Below are 18,815 nucleotides of genomic sequence, written 5' to 3'. Positions count from 1 at the left end.
TATATTTTGAAATTAGAATCAGTAGAAATAACTATATTTTTTAATCATAGACAATATTCTTGAACAAATAATTGTCATTCTTGATCTCTACTCTTTAACCATCTCCACCTGCCAAAACCTGTAACCCAGATTATATACACTCTGCAGAAAATGCTTTCACTATAATCATTAATGACATTAAACATGTAAGAAACAATAGATATTTTCAGTCTTGTGTCTTGTTAACTATTGGCACATTTGATTATTTTGTGTTCTTTGAAGCATGCAACTCTTTTAATTTTTGTCAATCACATATCTTTCTGCTAATGTATGTATATTCTCCTCTAAGAGCCTCAATTTTCCTCTAACCCTATAAGTCATTATATTCAAGAGTAAAGTAAAATTTACCATTTTATTTGTCTTTGTTAACACTTACTCTGAACTATCTCAAAAGAACCATAGCCTGCAGTTTGCCCCCCATTTGAAAGTTTAGATCTATACTTCCTCTTGGCTAACAGAGACATGTAATTCTCAGCATATAATAGAAAGTATGTCCTGTAAAACCCTTCCAATACAAAGTAATGAAATTGCTGGTAAATAGTCTTAAAATATTATTTAAAACATTAAAGTGTTTATTTTAAAAATACCATGCCACCTGGCCAGGCATGGCTTAGCGGTTGGCCATAGACCTAGGATCCAGGCGATCAGGGTTCGATTCCCTGCCCAGGGCACATGCCCAGGTTGTGGGCTCGATCTCCAGTCAGGGGCATGCAAGAGGTGGCCTATCAATGACTCTCTCATCATTGATGTTTCTATCGCTCTCTCTCCTTTTCCTTTCCTCTCTCTGAAATCAATAAAGATATATTTAAAAAATTAAAAATAAAAATACAGTGCCAAATGCAAGGGAAGTAGCTTAAGTCTACTTTTGCCCCCAGGGCATTTGCTAATATAGGCAAATTTGAGCTTCAGTTTTGATGACATCTTTGGGCAAGGGTTGCAGAACCCTGAACCCTTTCCCCAAGAAGTTGGAGCTCAAAGGACTATATCCACAGGGTAAGATTAAAGCCAAAGTAAACCTAGTCTACACATTGCTACTTCTAAATGAATGCAAAGAAACTTGCTTTTGAAATGAGCAGTGTAAGGGTGATGTGGGAAGTCATACTTAAAGATATAATCACAAGTTGGATTTTTATGTGGATTTTTAAACTCAAATTCATGTTACCTAAATGAGTAAAATAAACCTTAAGCCGTGAACTTAAATTAATGAAATCCTAGATATTGATGTCTATTGTTGCTTGTGGACACAAATCTTTCTAGAAACCATCATCTTAGGCATCAAAGTAGTCCCATAAATATTTTTAAACAGCAAGAAGTATCATAGAATTAAAATTAACAAAGAATATAGAGTAACAAGGTACCCTGAGAGAAAAACACCGATGCTAAGCAAAATAAGCCAGAAAAAAAAAACAAATGTCACATGATCTCTCTTATATGTGGAATCTAATGAACAAAATAAACTGACAAAAAAAAAAATAGATCCAGAGACATGGAAGCATGCAACAGCTGACAATGCTCAGAGGGAAGGGGGGTGGTGGGAAGAGATTAACCAAAGAATTTATATGCATATATGCATAACCCATGGACACCCACAATAGTGCTGTGAAGACCTGGGGAGGGGGTGGGAGTGGGGAAGAGGGAGGGAGTTTATAGGGGGAAAAAAGAAGATATCTGTCATACTTTCAACAATAAAGATATATTTTTTAAAAACATAATTGGGAATACCAGACTGTATAAAAATACTTTGTATAAAGAAATAAAGGACAAGCCTTACTATATTTGCAGGTAATAAGAAAGTATAAAATAAAGTGGTATAATAGGTATACAAAAGAGCCACACAAAACATTTAGAAATGAAAACTACATTATCATAATTAAGAACACAATGAATGAGTTTAGCGTATTAAGAAGAGCTGAAGAAATTATTAATGAACTGAATTAGCTCAGAAAAAGTTATTTATAATGCAATACAGAAAAACCAAGAAATGGAAGAATTGGAAGTGAGGTTAAGAGACAGAGAAGGTAGAATGGAAATGAGGACAGAAAGAAAAGAACACAGGTATTATCTGAAGGACTGATGATTAAAAGTTTTCAAAAATCACTTAGCTGAAAGACACCAAACTTAAATTAACAGATGTAAGAGGCCCAGAAAGTCTCAAACTATAAGTAAAATACAACCCCATACCTGGAAATATTATATTGAAGCTGTAGAGTATCAAAAACAAAGAGATTTTAAAAGTAGCTGGTGGAAAAAAGACGCACTTTAAAGTGTGGGACTTTGAGCTTGCTTCTCTACAGCAATAATGGTCATCTGAAGATATTTCCTGTTGTGCTGAAAGAAAATACTGCTAACTTATAATCCCATGTACAAGGAAAATATTCCTTAAGAATGAGGTTTACCAAGAATTTATATGCATATAAGTGTAGCCCATGGACATAGACAATAGTGTGGTGAAGGCTTGGGGCAGGGAGTGGGTGCGAGATGGAAGGGGTCAATGGGGAAAAAGGGAATATCTCTGTAATATTTTCAACAATAAAGACAAATTTTAAAAAGAGAAAAAAGAAAACTGTCAGCTATATAGCAATAATAATGTAAAAAAAAGAATTAGATTAAAAATATTTTTAGAACATCACATTAGAATGTTCACTAAAGATAATTCTAAATGATGAACTTCAGGCACAAGGAAAGTGATCACAGATTGGAAGGTTTACAATGAAAGAAGGAATTAAGGGTGAATAGGATATATCTGAATAATTCTAAACAAAGATGCAGGTATGAAATCTTTATAATGTCCAATAGTTTTTCATAAAACAAATGCTGGCATGTGAATAAGAGAAGCAAAGTCTTTTAAGATTCTTATTTTGTCCAGGAGGATGGTAGAGATATTAATTGATATTTTTAAATAACTTAAGATGCATGTTGCGGGTTTTTGAATAATCAATAAAATGATAGAAACAGTAGTTAAATTCCCAACTAGTAGCAGGAAATGATTGGAATAAAGAAACAATCCATCAATCTAAAATAAGACAAAGAAAAATGAACATAAAACAAATAGAAAGTACAAAATAAGACGACACATTTGTACCCAAATATACCCATAATTATAAGTGTAAATGAATAAGGTGCTAAGTGTTCTGAGTAAAATAAAAAGATCATCAGATTTTCTTGAAAAAAAAAAAAAAAAGAATATAACCACATGTTGAAAAGAGATGCTTGTACAATGTAAGGATACTGAAAGCATAAAAGGATCGAAAAGGCATAACATTCAATAACTAAATGAATGCCACGGTTACTGTATTAATATGAGACAAAATAAAGTTTTAAATAAAAATAATTAATAGAAATAAAGATTATTTTATAATGATAGAAGCTTAAACTTTTCAATAACACAAAGTAGTTTTAAATTTATATGCACCTAATAGTATAGACTCAATCAATATATGTAAATCAAGAAGGAGACAGAATTACAAGAAGTCTCTGCTTTCCCTTCCATCTTTATTTCCATCAAAGCCCTCTTTCACTTGTGCTCTAGCTATGCTCACTCATCTATATTGCTCTGAACACTGCCCTCTCTATAGCCTCTTTACCCTTACATGTAGTAATCCCCCTGCTGGAATGTTTTCTCTTGCTTGCTGACATGATCATTTTCTTTATGTCCGGAAGATACAGCTCAAGTATCACCTTCCTTGAGATGCCTCCCCAGGTCAGTCCTCCTAAGTTTATTCTCTACTTTTTAGCCTAGAATAGTTTATTGTACTTGTTTTGTAAATTAGCTATCTATATGTCTGCCTATTGTATTAGACCATAAACTTACAGGCAAACAGGATTTTTTTCTAATCTTTTTTTTTTTTAATTCTTAGCAGTTAGGTAAGAAGAACTAAAAACATTCAATTCAAGCTTGGCTTGTGTGGCTCAGTTTGGTGTCATCCCATGTCACCGATTCCTGGTCAGGGCCCTTGCGGGCTTGAATCTCAGTAGGGGGCATGCAGGATGCAGCTCATCAATGTTCCTCTCTCCCTCTCCCTTCCTCTCTCTGAAATTAAAACAAACAAACCAAAAATAGTATTTTTTTAAAAAATTAGAAAAACATTAAATTCATGAATAAAACTAGAATTAGAAGAATAGCTTTAAAGATATTTGTTGAAAGAAGCAAGAAGAGCTCGACCGGACATGGCCCTGCGTTTGAGCATTGACCTAGGATCCTGGCTATCGGCGTTTGATTCCCAATCAGGACACATGCCCGGGTTGCGGGCTCGATCCCTGGTCAGGGGCGTGCAGGAGGCAGCCGATCAATGACTCTTTCATCATTAATGTTTCTATCTCCCTCTCTCCCTCTCCTTTCCTCTCTCTCAAATCAATAAAGATATATTTAAAAAAAAAGAAAGAAGCAAGAAGTGACAGTTAACAGATGGGTAGTGAGAAGAACAATAGTATAAAATAGTGTGTGGAATAACACAAAAAGAATATCAGACGGCACATTTGGTGCGGTAGTCCTAAAACCTTTTAGCATCTTGATGGAAGGGATACCAGGTAGAGCTGTACAGTGTTTGTACTGCACAGCTCAAGAGGTTACATAAATATCTAATCAAGGATATGACTGTGTTGGGCAATGTAAACCTGAGTGGTCACATACGCTCTTTGATTAAATAAAGCCCATTGTTAGCACCCAGGAAATAACTGTCACTAATTATGACCATTTGGAGTCATTAAAAAAAGGACTATATTTTGACTACTCTAAATAATGAGAAAAGTATGTAACATCTTTTAGAAATCTTCTTATAGAAACCAAATAGATTAGGTACCAAGTGTAGCAAGTTTTAATTAGATGGAAAAAAAAAATCACAATTAAGCCAGACAAACATGCCCGTTGCAGTGGGTTGAAAACCACATCCACTTGTAGTACAATGAGTCAAGTTTGCTTAAGATTTACTCATGTTATTATGACTGGCAGTCATATAAGTCAAACCAAGTAGTTTAGAAAATAAACTTATATACTTATGTTACCTATTTTATTATATAATGGGTACTCAAATCCCGAGGACTGAGCCTTGCATGGAAATAATTAGAATTCACCAATGTCTTTTATCTGTTTCAAGGTTTTCTTGCTAGTTTGGAGACTGCATTTCATACGCAGAAGAAAATCCTTTGGTTGCTGACAGTATAAACCAAACGCAGTCGTGACAGTCTTTTCTAGGAAGCAGCTAGAAAGGAAAAGTAAACACTCTTAGTTTCACTTGCTAATGCTTTTTTAAAGCAGCTAGTCTCCTTCACTGCCCACACTCAGTAAATCAGTTCCCCATCCCCAGCTGAAACTCCTGGGCCTAGATATGGCTTCACCCACCTCTTATATCCTTCCCTGTTGCTGAATGTGTTCTTTAAAATAGCTTCTCACAAAAAGAATAGCCATTGGCTTATTGCAACCTACATATTTTACCCATTTTAACATCTCTTTGCCACAGATCCTCCTGCTGTGGAACCAGCATTTTTGGAAATCCGACAAGGACAAGAACGAAGTGTCACTATGAGCTGCCGGGTTCTGAGAGCCTATCCCATACGGGTACTGACCTATGAGTGGCGCTTGGGCAACAAGTTACTACGGACGGGTCAGTTTGACTCTCAAGAGTACACAGAGTACCCAGTGAAGAGTCTTTCCAATGAAAACTATGGGGTTTATAACTGCAGCATCATCAATGAAGCTGGAGCCGGGAGATGCAGCTTTCTTGTTACAGGTAATATTCCAAATATTTTGCTTAGGTGTATATGTATATATTTGAGATCAAGGGGCCTTAGGATTAAACCAGTATGAGAATGAAAGCATTTTGCAAATTTATGGAGCATACTATGAGCAGCTCGACTGTTCAAGTTAAAAGTCTATTATTTATTTTGAAGGCAAGTCTATTTTAGTAGTTAAGGTAGTTTATGTATTTATAAAATTAGAAGTTTATGTGAATTCAAGTAGTTTGTGAGGTTAATTAACTAACTTTGTGTAGATCAAATTGCAGATGTTAATGAATATATACGTTATTCTGCAAGTCTAAAATCCCTTGGGGACCAACACCTGCTTGATTTCTTCATAGCAGAAAGTGTGCTTTCTTTTCAATTTTTTTCTCAATTCTTTATTACCTCTTAATGTGTGCTGAATCTCTGTTTTGTCCTGAGCTCACTGTAAATTTATAAATATTCAAAAGAAGAGCAGTAAAGTTGTATCATGTATAATGAATTAGAGAGAAGTATCAATATTTTATGTTATTATCTTTTAATGTATTTAAAGAAATAGTAAATCTGTGTTAAATCTCAGGTACTTATTTAATTTATTTTTATCATCTATATACTAAAATAAATTTGAGTGTTTTTTGTTTGTTAGCTTTTTTAATCCTCACTTGAGGGTATTTTTTCCATTGCTTTGAGAGAGAATGGAAGGGAGACAGAGAGAGAGAAACATCGATGTGAGAGAGAGACATCGATTGGTTGCTTCCCGCACTTGCCCCGACCGAGACCAGGGATTGAGCCTGAAACTGGGGTATGTGCCCTTGACCAGAATGGAACCCGGGACCCTTCAGTCTGCCAGCCGACGCTCTAACCACTGAGCCAAAACAGCTAGGGCTGTTTGTTAGTGTTTTTAATTCTCACCCGAGGATATGTTTATTATGAATTTTAAAGAGAGAGGAAGGGAAAGAGAGAACAAAACATCGCTGAAAGAAAGTGACATTGATTGGTTGCCTCCTGAACTCACCCCGACCAGGGATGGAACCTGCCACCTAGGTATGTGCCGTCACTGGAATAGAACACACACCCTTTTTTTGGTGTGCTGGACAATGCTCCAACCAACTGAGTCACCCAGCCAGGGAAAATTTGTGTTATTTTTCAGGTAGGGTTGAGGCATACACAAAAAGAATATACTCTTTTTAATTATTATTTTGTTCTAGTTAAATTTATTTATAATAGTTGGAGTGTTTGTGCTAGTGAAAGAAGAAACCAGACACTGTATATAATCTAAAAAGCAATTGTAAAAGTTATGATTAAAAATTTTCAGACTTCATTAAAACTTCATTGATAATATAAATTCTTATTAATAAGAACTTACAAAAGAAATCTCTAAATATTAATCACTTTGAGACATGTTTGCTTCCTGAAATGGAATTAGGTAGATAAAATATAATTGATTAACTAAAGATGTCCTTTCTGCTGAATCTTATTAGCACTTGGTTTCACAACTCTTTTTATTAACATTCAGTTGAATTTAAAGTTTTTCAACTTTGATTCTTAAAGTGAACTATTAAAACAAAACCTAAAGTCCATAGGACAATATTACTTAAGGTGGTGATCTAACTGCTAATTTTTATCCCTAGGAATGTTTAAAAGAGAAAAAGAATGTAGTCTGTTACTCTATAGGGTAATTTAAGTGGCATGATGTAATTCTATTCCATGTTTACATATAATTGTCTCATAGCAATAAGAATCACAAAAACAACTGTTTTTTTACATATTCATACCAATGGAGCACCTTCCTCCTTTAATCTACCAAACAAGGCTACCCTATAAAATTAACTATATCCCTTTTCTCAACCTTTGGGGGCACATACACATTCTAATTTTCTGTTTTCTAATTTTATTCTAGTTTAGACTATGATGACTCTGCAAGATATTCATTTGCTCTCTGTTATGTGATACAAATCCTATTTTGTGAACTAGAAGACAAGCTGAGACCAGAAGAAAAACTAGCTCCGTTTTCCCATTTCAAATCCATGGGGTGCAATAAGTAGATTTCTATAGCTACAGAAAAGAATAAATCTGTTATGGGTTGCCCTGCAGAGGGAGAGGAAAGAGCCCCATGTATGAATTTGTTTCCAGTGTACGTTTTTACTTTACAATCTTCAGGTCAACCTCAATGTTTCAATATCATCACATACAATCTAAAATAGTTTTGAAGAACAGAAAGGGAAAAGACTGAAATCCAAATACAATAAAATCCATGTAAATATATTTTTAAATGATTTCATAAAAACAGAGACTAGAAGAAGCTTTGAAAGACCATAACTTCTACTAAAACATATCAGAAGTAATTCTAACGGATTTCCTACAATTCAAAACCCTTTGAAGCTATAAAGAGGAGTGTGAATATAATGTGTAAAGATACATATAGTTTTATGCACATATTTCTTTTTTTAAATTTATCTTTATTGTTGAATGTATTACAGATACCCCCTTTTTTACCTCATTGATCCCCTCCATCCCACATCCGCCCCCCCACCAGGTCTTCCCCACACTATTGTCTGTGTCCATGGGTTATGCATACATGCATATAAATTCTCTGATTAATCTCTCCCCACCCACTCCCCCACCCCCACCTTCCCACTAAGATTCATCAGTATCTTCCATGCTCTATGTCTTTGCATCTATTTTGTTCCTCAGACTATTTTGTTTATTAGATTCCACATATGAGTGAGATAATATGAAACTGAATCAGGAAGAATCAGAAAACCTGAATAGGCTAATAACAATTGATGAAATGGAAGCAGTAATAAAAAAAACTTCCAGCAAACAAAAACCCTTGTCCAGACGGCTTCACAAGAAGCTTTCTAATTCTTTAAGTTCTAGGGCTAGATAATTTACTAAAAATGTTTCTTGCTTTTTAAGGTAGGTTTATAGTACTATGAACTTCCCTCTTAGTACCACTTCTGCCGTGTCCCATTGATTTGGGATTGTTGTATGTTCATTTTCATTTATTTCCAGGAAGTTTTTGATTTCTTTCTTGATCTTATTGGTAACCCATTCATTATTTAATAACACACTATTTAGCCTCCATGTGTTTGAACGTTTTTGAGGGCTTTTACTGTAGTTGATTTCTAAGTTCATGCCATTGTGATCTGAGATGCCTGACATAATTTCAGTCTTCTTGAAGTTGTAGAGACTCGTTTTGTGCTCTAACATGTGGTCTATCTTTGAGCATGACCCATGTGCACTTGAAAGGAATGTATATTCTGCAGCTTTGGGGTGAAATGTTCTGTTGATATCAATTAAATCCATATGATCTAGTGTGCCATTTAGTCACTGTTTCTGTGTTGACTTTTTGTCTGGAAGATCTATCCAGTGAAGTCAGTGGGGGATTAAAGACCATGACAATGACTGTATTGCTGTTCATCTCTCCCTTGAAGTCCTAAGGTTATTATTGATAGGTCCTTATTTATTGACATTTTAATTCTTTACACCAATGTTTCTCTGTTTCTTCTTATTATTACAGCAGTTCCTTTAACATTTCTTGCAATGCTCTATTTCTACTTCTAATTACAGCAGTTCTTTAACATGTCCTACAGTGCTGATTTAGTGGTGATAAATTCATTTAGCTTTTTTAGTGTCTGGAAAGATCTTTATTTCATTATTTATTTTAAATGGTAGCCTTGCTGGATAGAGTTTCAGATCCTTGTTTTGCATTACCTTGAATACTTCATGCCATTCCCTTCTGGCCTGTATAGTTTCTGATGAGAAGTCAGCTGACAACGTTATGGGAGCTGCTTTGTAGATAGATTGTTTTTCTCTTGCTGCCTTTAAGATTCTCTCTTTCTCTTGAATTTTTGGCATTTGTCTGGGCATGGGCCTCTTTGGGTTCTTCTTGCTTAGGACTCTCTGTGCCTTGTGAACTTGTGTGACTTTTCCCTTCACCAGGTTAAGGAAGTTTTCTGCCATTATTTGTTCAAGCAGGTTCTCTAGCCCTTGCTTATTTTCAACCTCTTCTGGCACTCTTATAATGCAAATATTGTTACATTTCATGTTGTCCCAGCTCCCTTAGACTGTCCTCCTGTTTTTTAATTGTTTTTTATCTTTTTGGATCTCTGAGTGATTTTTTTCCTACCCTGTCTTCTAATTCGCTGATCTGATCCCCAGCTTCCTCTAATCTGCTGTTTATTCCTTCCAATGTATTCTTTATTTCTGATATGTCATTCTTCGTTTCTGACTGGTTATTTTTCATAGTTTCAATATCTTTTTTCATAATGTTGAGCATCCTTACAAGCAGTATTCTGAACTCTATATCTGATAAATTGCTTATCTCCATTTCATTTAGCTCTTTTTCTGGAGACTTCTCTTGTTCTTTCATTTGGGGCTTGTTTTTTTGTCTCCCCATTTTGGCTGCCTGTTTGAGTGTGTTTCTTTGTATTAGGTAGGCCTGCTAGGACTCTCAGTCTTTTTGGAAGGTCTCTGGTGCACGCCAATGTCAGACACTGTTTGTGATTTGCCTTAAGTACCCTGTTTGGAGCTATCAACAACCCATGGCTTGAGGTCCCTTCTGTTGGGGCTGGGTGCATTTGAACAGGACCAAGATGCACACCAAAGTCTGCATTTCCAAGGCTTGGGTCCAGAAGAAGATCAGGCAAAGACTCAAAGCACTCTGTGGTCTGCCTCTGCCTGCAGGCTGATTAATCTGATTCTCTTAAGGAGCCTCAGGCTGTAGAAACTCCACAGGGCAGGGCGAGAGGTTTTCCAGGAGGGTGGGGCAATTACTTCCTCCTCAGGCAAAAGCTGCTTGGAAGGTAAATGTCTGATTCTCTAGTATGGGAGAATGACTCAGCACAAGAATCTAAAAGGGCACCCTCTGAGCTCTCTATCTCTCGAGCCCACAACCCTAGATTCTCCTCACAGAGCTCCCGTTCACTCTGTCTTCTCCTGTCCTGGAGCCCAAGGTGAGTGGCTGCACACAAAACTTTGTGCATTGGCCCTTTAAGAGGGTGTCTGCATTTCCAATGATCTCTCCTTGGCAGACAGAAACCTGGCTGCTTTTCACAGCCAGATGTTATGTGGGCACCTTTCTCAGTTCTAGTGGTCTTGGCTGAAAAGCCCAGCCTGGGGTTTAGGCCCCAGAGTCCTCAGTGGGAACCCCCACAGCTGAGAGATCCCTCTGGACCTTCAGCTGCTGCCTATGGGAGCCCAGCCAGCCCCCTCACCCCTCCACACTTTCTACCAGTCTCTATGTGGTCTCCACTTTTCTTCCTTGGTTATTAGGGTGCTCTCCAGCTAGTCTTCAGTTGAAGTTAATTATTCAGGATGTCTTTTCTATATTTCAGTTGTAATTCTAGTTTTGTCCTGGGAATGTCAGTGTAGCTTTCACTCAGTCAGCCACCATCTTATGCATATATTTCTATCCACAAAACAGATCTTTGGAAATAATTCTCTATACTTCCTGAGAACTAAATTAACTAAGAAAATTTTAAATTTGTATTCTTACAAGTATTTTACCAAATTCAAGATGACTCTTCCACTTGTCATGAATGTTATATAGTTACCCAAAAGTGGATTTGATCTCACTACACATCAAAATGTACAGAATAGAACTAAAAGGCATGAGCAGCCCTCACACCTCTATTTATTTTAGCTCCCAGAAAAGCTCAAAAGTTCAGACCTGTTTTCTCAATTTATTTAATATGTGGGTGATGTGTGTGGAACTATGGAGGTAGGAGAGTGGGGCTGTATTCACTGAGAAGTTAAAGAGGGTTTGAGAATATTTACTCTAAAGAAAAATAAGAAAGCAAGCAAAGGTATTTTGGGAACACTGACCAGCCTACCTAGCAGTGCACTGTCCATCTTAGAAAATATTAATTATAATATGACAAAATACTGTGTATTTTCATTTATGTTATTTAATTATATTGTTATGGTGAATTTAAGCTTAGTTCTTTTGTGGTTTAAGTAAGCTTTGTGAACTGTTGTAGAAACTGAAACACCATTTATCATATCTTTCTTTGGAAGATTTTGTACAAGTTCCAGAAAATATGTATACATAGTTAAATGTACTTAGACTTGTAAATCATTAATGATTTGATCAATGGAGACACCCAAGGACCTGGGTGATGGTGTAAAATGATATAAATTAAGTGCAATTGAAGTAGAAAAAAATAATTATTATGGGACAAAAAATTTTCAAAGCTACAGATCTAAGCATATCATGGTACATAAAGCAAGAAAAATAAAAAGAAAACTGCACCTAGGCAAACCATAATCCAACTGTGGAAAACCAAAGACAGAACTTTTCAAAGCAGCCAGAATCAAAATGATGTTCTAATAATATGTATGACAATTACCCCCTCTTTTATTAACAATGTTCACTAGAAAACAGTGGAACAACATTTTTAACTCTTTAAACATCTTTAAAGTACTGTCAGTTTATAATTTTATATCCAGTCAAATTATACATTAAAAATAGGGCCAAATGAATATATTTTTTGTAGAAATGAAGCTAGAAAATCAGCAGTCAGCAAAAGTGCACCATAAAATATGGCAAAGGATACTCTGCATACTAAAAGGAATGGTTATCAGTGGAAATCAGGATCTATAAGAAGAAATATAGGATCTATAATATGTTTTCTTATAGGAATTTATGGTTTCAGATCTTACGTTTAAATCTTAATCAATCTGAGTTAATTTTTTGTGTACGGTGTAAGACAAGGGTCCAATGTTATTCCTTTGGATGTGGATATCCAGTTTTCTCAAAACCATTTATTGAAGAGACTGTTCTTTTCTCATTGGGTATTCTTGGCACCCTTGATGAAGGTCAGCTGGGTGATAAATCATAATAAACCATAAGTTTATTTTTGTGCTCTTAACACACACTCTCACATACACACAAACAAAAGGAAACTTTTGAAGGCAATGGGTATGTTTTTTACCTGGGTTGTGGAGATGATTACATGAGGTATACATATGTGCAAAATTACCAAATTGTATATATTAATTATGTGGAATTTTTTGTATACTGATTATCCTCATTAAAGCTGGGTAAAAAACGAAATGAAGCTGATTAGATCCATTAAATAAGTGGTAAAGATAAAAGACTGTTTCTTTTTTTCTTGTAAGTTCCCTAATAAACAGCCATATGAACAATGGTCAGCAAATTACAACTTGGGGACCCACTAACTGTTTTTATAAGTAAAAGTTAATTGGAATATAATCTTCCCTGTTGTTTATGTATTGTCTATGGCTGTTTTCATGCAAAAACATGAAAGGTGAGTAGTTATAACAATAACCATATGGCTCAAAAACCTAAAATATATGCTAACTAGCCCTTTAAGGAAAAGTCAGCCAATCTTTGTTTTTTAGCAAAAATAATAACACTGTAAGTTAGAGTTTCTAACATATCTAGAACTAAAATGTCACAACAATAGCACCAATAATAAGATTAATTTGAACTATATTGTTGTGGGGAGCAGTGAATAGAGACCGCAGAGAATCCTGAAGTGTGAAATATATTAAGTGGTACAATACTTACTCTGATATTGACTCTAAGTAGAATTAGTAAGTTAAAGTTCCATAGTTTTAGCTCTACAGAGACATCTGAAAAGTTTTTTTTAAGTGGTGCATCAAAAGAACTAAAATATATTTTAATTTACTCAAAACATCACAGGAAAAGAGCAGCAGATGAACAACAAAAATAATACTGAAAGGACAGAAGAAAACAGATGGTAGACTTTAACCCAATTGTATTAATAATTACGTGAAATGTAAATGAACTTAATAGTCCAGTTAGTATCAGAAAAAATAGGACAGGATAAAACAAAGCAAGCTATCTACAAGATATACACTTCTTTCTACAAGAAACATGTTACAGTAAATGCAATGACACAGAGAAAGGATGGAGGTATACAAAAAGATGCCAACAAACATAAGAAAGCTGGCATGGCTATATTATTATCAGACAAAAGCACTTCAGCACAGAAAAATGTAAGTGCTAAAGAGGGATATTTAATAATAATAAAAGAGGAATTTATACAAAAGATCTAAGAGGCCCGGCCGGGCGTGGCTCAGCGGTTGAGCGTCGACCTAGGATCCAAGCGATCGGGGTTCGATTCCCGGTCGGAGCACATGCCCAGGTTGCGGACTCGATCCCCAATGACTCTCTCATCATTGATGTTTCTGTCTGTCTCTCTCTCTCTCTCCTTTCCTCTCTCTGAAATCAATAAAGACATATTTAAAAAAAAATAAGACCTAAGAGTTCTAAATATGTGTCTCTAATAACAGAGCTTCAAAATTTGTAAATAAAGGGTGCCAAGAAATATAGACTATTCCATAAATATAGCTAAAGGTTTGCTTGTTTATAATCCTCACCTGAGCATATATGTGTGTGTGTTTATTGATTTTTAGAGAGAGGAAGTGAGAAGAGGGGGAGAGATAAATATCAGTGTGAAAGAGAAACATTAATTGATTGGCTCCCTTATGTTACCTGACCTTAACCTGGGATTGAACCCACAACCTAGGTATGAGCCCTAACCAGGAATCAAACCCAAAACCTTTTCTTTTTCTTGGTGTATGGGATGACACTCCAACTAACTGAGCCACCTGGATAGGGCATTAAAGATTTTAACACCTGTGAATAATCGAGAGTTAGACACACAATGCAATATACAGATCATGTATCATAGAAATGTATACTTGAAACCTACTAACCAATGCCATCCCAATACACTTAATAAAAAAGTAAATAAAATGCAAAAGAATGAGAAAAAAGAAGAAAAGCTACTTCTATTCACAGATCATATGATTGTTTTTGTAGATAATGCTAAAAATGTACAGGAAAATTGGCTTGAATTAATAAGATAATTTAGCAGTAGCATGAGATGCAAAATCAGCATATGAAGTCCATCATATTTCTGTATAATAGCTACAAAAATCAAAATTAAAATGTAAAAATATTTCCAATTATATAAAAATGTGAATAAGTGTAATAAAGTATGTACAATACATAAACTAAAAATACTAAAAAAAATTTACTGAGGGGAATTAAGAAAACCTAAATAAATGGAGGAATATACCTTGCTCATCAATTGGAAGAATGGATATTGTATTGAAGTGTGTTCTCTCCAAATTCATCTATAGAGGCAATGCAATATTAGCAAAACTCTCATTATATGTTTATTATTATTATTATTGAAAAGCATACTCTAGATTTTGTTTGGAAAACTAAGGTCCAACAATAGTTAAGGGTCGGGAAGATTCATACCACTTTATTTCAAGGTTATTGTAAAAGCACAGTAATTAAGATAGTGTGGTTTTGTATAAAGATAAACATGTAAATCAATGAACTAGGATAGAAGATCCAGAAATAGGCTTCTATGGTCACAGATATAATACATATATGGTCACTTTAGTTTTTCAAAGTCACCAGCATTATCCATTGGGGAAATAATTGTCTTCTAAATAAACTGTGCTAGACCAACTGTATATCCATATGTGAAAAAAAAACCTTGAATGATGCCTCACGCTACCCACAAGAGTAATTTAAAATTGATTGTAGATGTAAATATAAGAAGCTAAAACTGTAAAGTTCTAAAGAGAACATAAAAGAAAATCTATGCAAATTTAAGATATGCAAGTATTTCTTAGAAAGTAAACAAAAGCATGACTCATTAAAAAGTAATATATCGATGTTATTATAACTACAGTCTTTTTGCTATTCAAAAGAAAAGGCAAGCTGCAGACTGGAAGAAAAAGTTTGAAATGCATCTATGTGACAAAGTCCTCATATTCAGTATGTATAAATAACTCTTAAAACTCAATAATAAGACAGTCTAATTAAAAAATTAGCAAAAGGTTGAATAGACATTGCAAAAAAGAGTATATGGTTGATCAATAATTGCATAAAAAGTGATTGTCATCATTAGCTACCAGAGAAATAAAATTTAAACCACAATACTACACATACATTATAATGGCTGAAGTTGAAAAGACTGACACTACCAATTGTAGATAAGAATATAGAGTAACTGAAACTAACACACACTACTTCTGGGAATGTAAAATGAGATTACTTTTTTGAAAATAGCCTGTTAGTCTCTCATAATCTTAAACATGAAAGTGATCTGGAAATTTTACTAGTAGATGATTACCCAACAGAAATGAAAGCATGTGTCTACACAAAGACTTATGCACACACTTTAATAGCAGCTTTATTTGTAATAGCCTCTAACTAGAAACAACCCAAATATCCATCAACAGCTGAATTGATAAACAACTTGTGATCTACTCAGTCATAAAAGTGGAAAGAGCTACTGGTGCACACAATTCTATGGATGGATGGATTTCAAAAACTATATGTTGAGTGAACAGAACCAGACACCAAAATGCATGCTTTCTATGAATTTCCTGAACAAGCAAAAGGAATATTTAGTAATAGGATTGATTGGCTATAGCTGATTGATTACAAAGGGGCAGAAGTAACTTTCTGCACTGATGGAAATCTCCTATGTATGGCAGTGGTGATCACATAGTTATATATATATATATTTCTAAATATATCAAAATCTGCTCTTAAAATGTGTGGATTTTATTGTATTTAAATTATACTTCAGTAAAGTATTACTGAATAAATGGATGATATTTGAAAACTAAGCTAAGCTACTGTTGAGATTGGGAGGTAGTTCATAGTTTGAATGGCATTTTTTCTATTTAATCCTATCATGTATATAATTTTTTTAATCTATATTATGTTAATATATTCAAGGTAATTTTAAAAAATGGATTGTTCCTCAAGAATCCATTTTCTTCCCCTAACTTCTAAATTACTTTCCTTTAAACAGAGACACTAAACTGGTTATCTTCACAGTATTTCCCCTCCCCAGGATAACTATCATCTTTTCTCAATTATACCCCTTACTTTAAGAGATAGTGACTGTGACATTAAGAATATAGAATGATCTGATATATTGGTAATAAAGATCATGTATAGTAGTTAAATACATGAAAGACACGGATCAGGTTTTGGAGGATTAACAAGACTTTCACTGCTGAGTAGAATAAAGGGGACACAGAGTTATCAGCGTAACAAGGTAGGTCCCAGGATTCCAAAACTATTTCTCACAGCTTCTGCATATTATTTTGGGCAGGAATTAGATGCAGTTAGTCGAGAATAAGATGATAACAGACTGAAGTCACAAGTAGTTTTCCCTGAAAAAAAAACAAACCTTCATAATATTTACTAACACCACGAAAGAATACAACAAAGAAACCCCAATACAGAAATGAAAGCATATATATAAATATTATGTGTTTAGTATTTCTATTCTTTTTTGTAAGGGTATGTTTAGCACTTGAAGTACAGTTGGATTTTACAGTGGATGTTGGGTGGTAATAAAGAATGGGAGGAACTTTTAGTTCTGTGGAATCAAAGCCGTCTCCCCTACCTCCAAGTGCCTATTTAAGCACCTGGCTTCTGTCCATCATCCTGAAGGGATGATTACTGGATGAGAACAGGGCAAAACGTGTTCTAATGGCATGACAGAAACCAGGCCAAGTGACCAGGAAAGAGATTTCACAGATGGTTGCCCACAAACTGGCCATCCTCTTTTCTAAAAGGAGGTTTTGTGATGAAGCCACAGGTTGAAAAAGTCCACAGAGGTTTCCTTTTATAAATTCTTTCTGTGTTTTGGACCAGAGGATATAACCAAAGTCTCATAATTTCACATTACTTAAGAAATCTCTTTCTTTCTTCACTCTAATGAGCTTTGTCTATTTCTAAAGAAATCATCAAAATGGCAGTTACTAGAAGACTCCGGATATAACTGCAGGCGGATACCTGCTTTGCAGTCAGATCCAGGCCAGTGGTTCTTAGCAATATGATAAGAACTGTTATTTATGCCCTAATCTTTTTCTTATGCTAGGAGTCTTAACCATAGATCTTTTGCTTATTCTTAGTCACAGCAATTCAGTTTCAATAACTAGTTTCCTTTATTCACATCTAAATCCACTTTATTAATTCCAGTTATATGTTTGGGAGAAAATAAATGTTCCTAGAAGACAAACAGCATACCTTCCGGGCTCCTCTCCAACTCACTTGACCACCTCTTGCTCCCTGCCTAAATTATATTCAGCACATTCATATTCAGCAATGGACCACCCACGTGTGTAGCAGCAGCATTTGCCAAGAAGTTAATGTGGCCTATAAGTACACCATTGAACATTCAGCTCCCGCAACCTTAGAGCCACTGGGTCAGTTCATTCATCTGTTCCCCTCCATGCGCACATCTCAACTAATGCTTCTTTGAATAAACACAAAGCTTTTAGATGTTTTGGAACTGCTAAGTTTTTTAGGAAATGTATAACTTTAAGGAAGACATTTATTTGCAGCTTATTATATATTCATTAAATCTGAGTTAAATGTTTAATAAAATACATATAGTTCTCATTCTAGACATTCAGTCAGCCCTTACCTTTATTAACTCCTGTGTTGATGATACTTTTAGATAGTGATATAATAATGCAATTCTGATTGAGTCCCAGAGGTAAATTTTAATTTAAGTTTCTGTATTCTCAATGGGCAGAGTAAGGATCTTTTTTAGATTAGTGGAAGTAACATTTTACTAGGAAACCCACCAGCTTGAACAATGTTTGTGTGTGACTTTGGAGAAAAATGCCCCTTTCCTGAAGCAGATGTGTCTCCTATACCAGGCACACATGGCTGCAAGAAGAATAGAGCCTGGATTTCAGTCACACTTACCCCTTTACCCAGGCACGCTTTGTAGTAGGATGTGAGATTAAAAGGGCTTTGACAGTGTGGGTTCAGAATGTAGCTTTGTTACTCACTAGTTGCTTATTACAAGGCAAATTGTTTAAGGTCACTAATCTTCACTTTCATCTTTTGTAACAGGAAACAGATAAGAATATTCTCATTCTGCAGGGCTTGTGGATATTACAAAATGTAATATATGCAAGTTGATTAGCATAGTGCCTGACAAATAACAACAAACGTGCCTTTAAAAAGTCTGGCTTCTGTTTGGGAAAGATTAGGCACTCATTCTTCC

At 35.0% G+C, this 18,815-nt stretch overlaps 1 protein-coding gene across 1 annotated transcript in view; it reads left to right on the top strand.

The window, feature by feature from the left end:
- The window catches only part of MDGA2 (MAM domain containing glycosylphosphatidylinositol anchor 2), an 829,367-nt gene that overhangs the window by 710,278 nt on the left and 100,274 nt on the right, over positions 1-18,815 (top strand). Inside the window, exon 9 of the mRNA XM_081140380.1 lies at positions 5,496-5,765. Within this exon, the coding sequence (XP_080996506.1) occupies positions 5,496-5,765 (270 nt within the window). The remainder of the gene's footprint in view (positions 1-5,495; positions 5,766-18,815) is intronic.

Source organism: Miniopterus schreibersii, assembly GCF_964146895.1.
Source record: "Miniopterus schreibersii genome assembly, chromosome: 1".
Taxonomy (NCBI): Eukaryota; Metazoa; Chordata; class Mammalia; order Chiroptera; family Miniopteridae; genus Miniopterus; species Miniopterus schreibersii.
The sequence above is the reverse complement of the archived record's forward strand: the minus strand, read 5'-3'. Positions and strand labels throughout refer to the sequence as shown.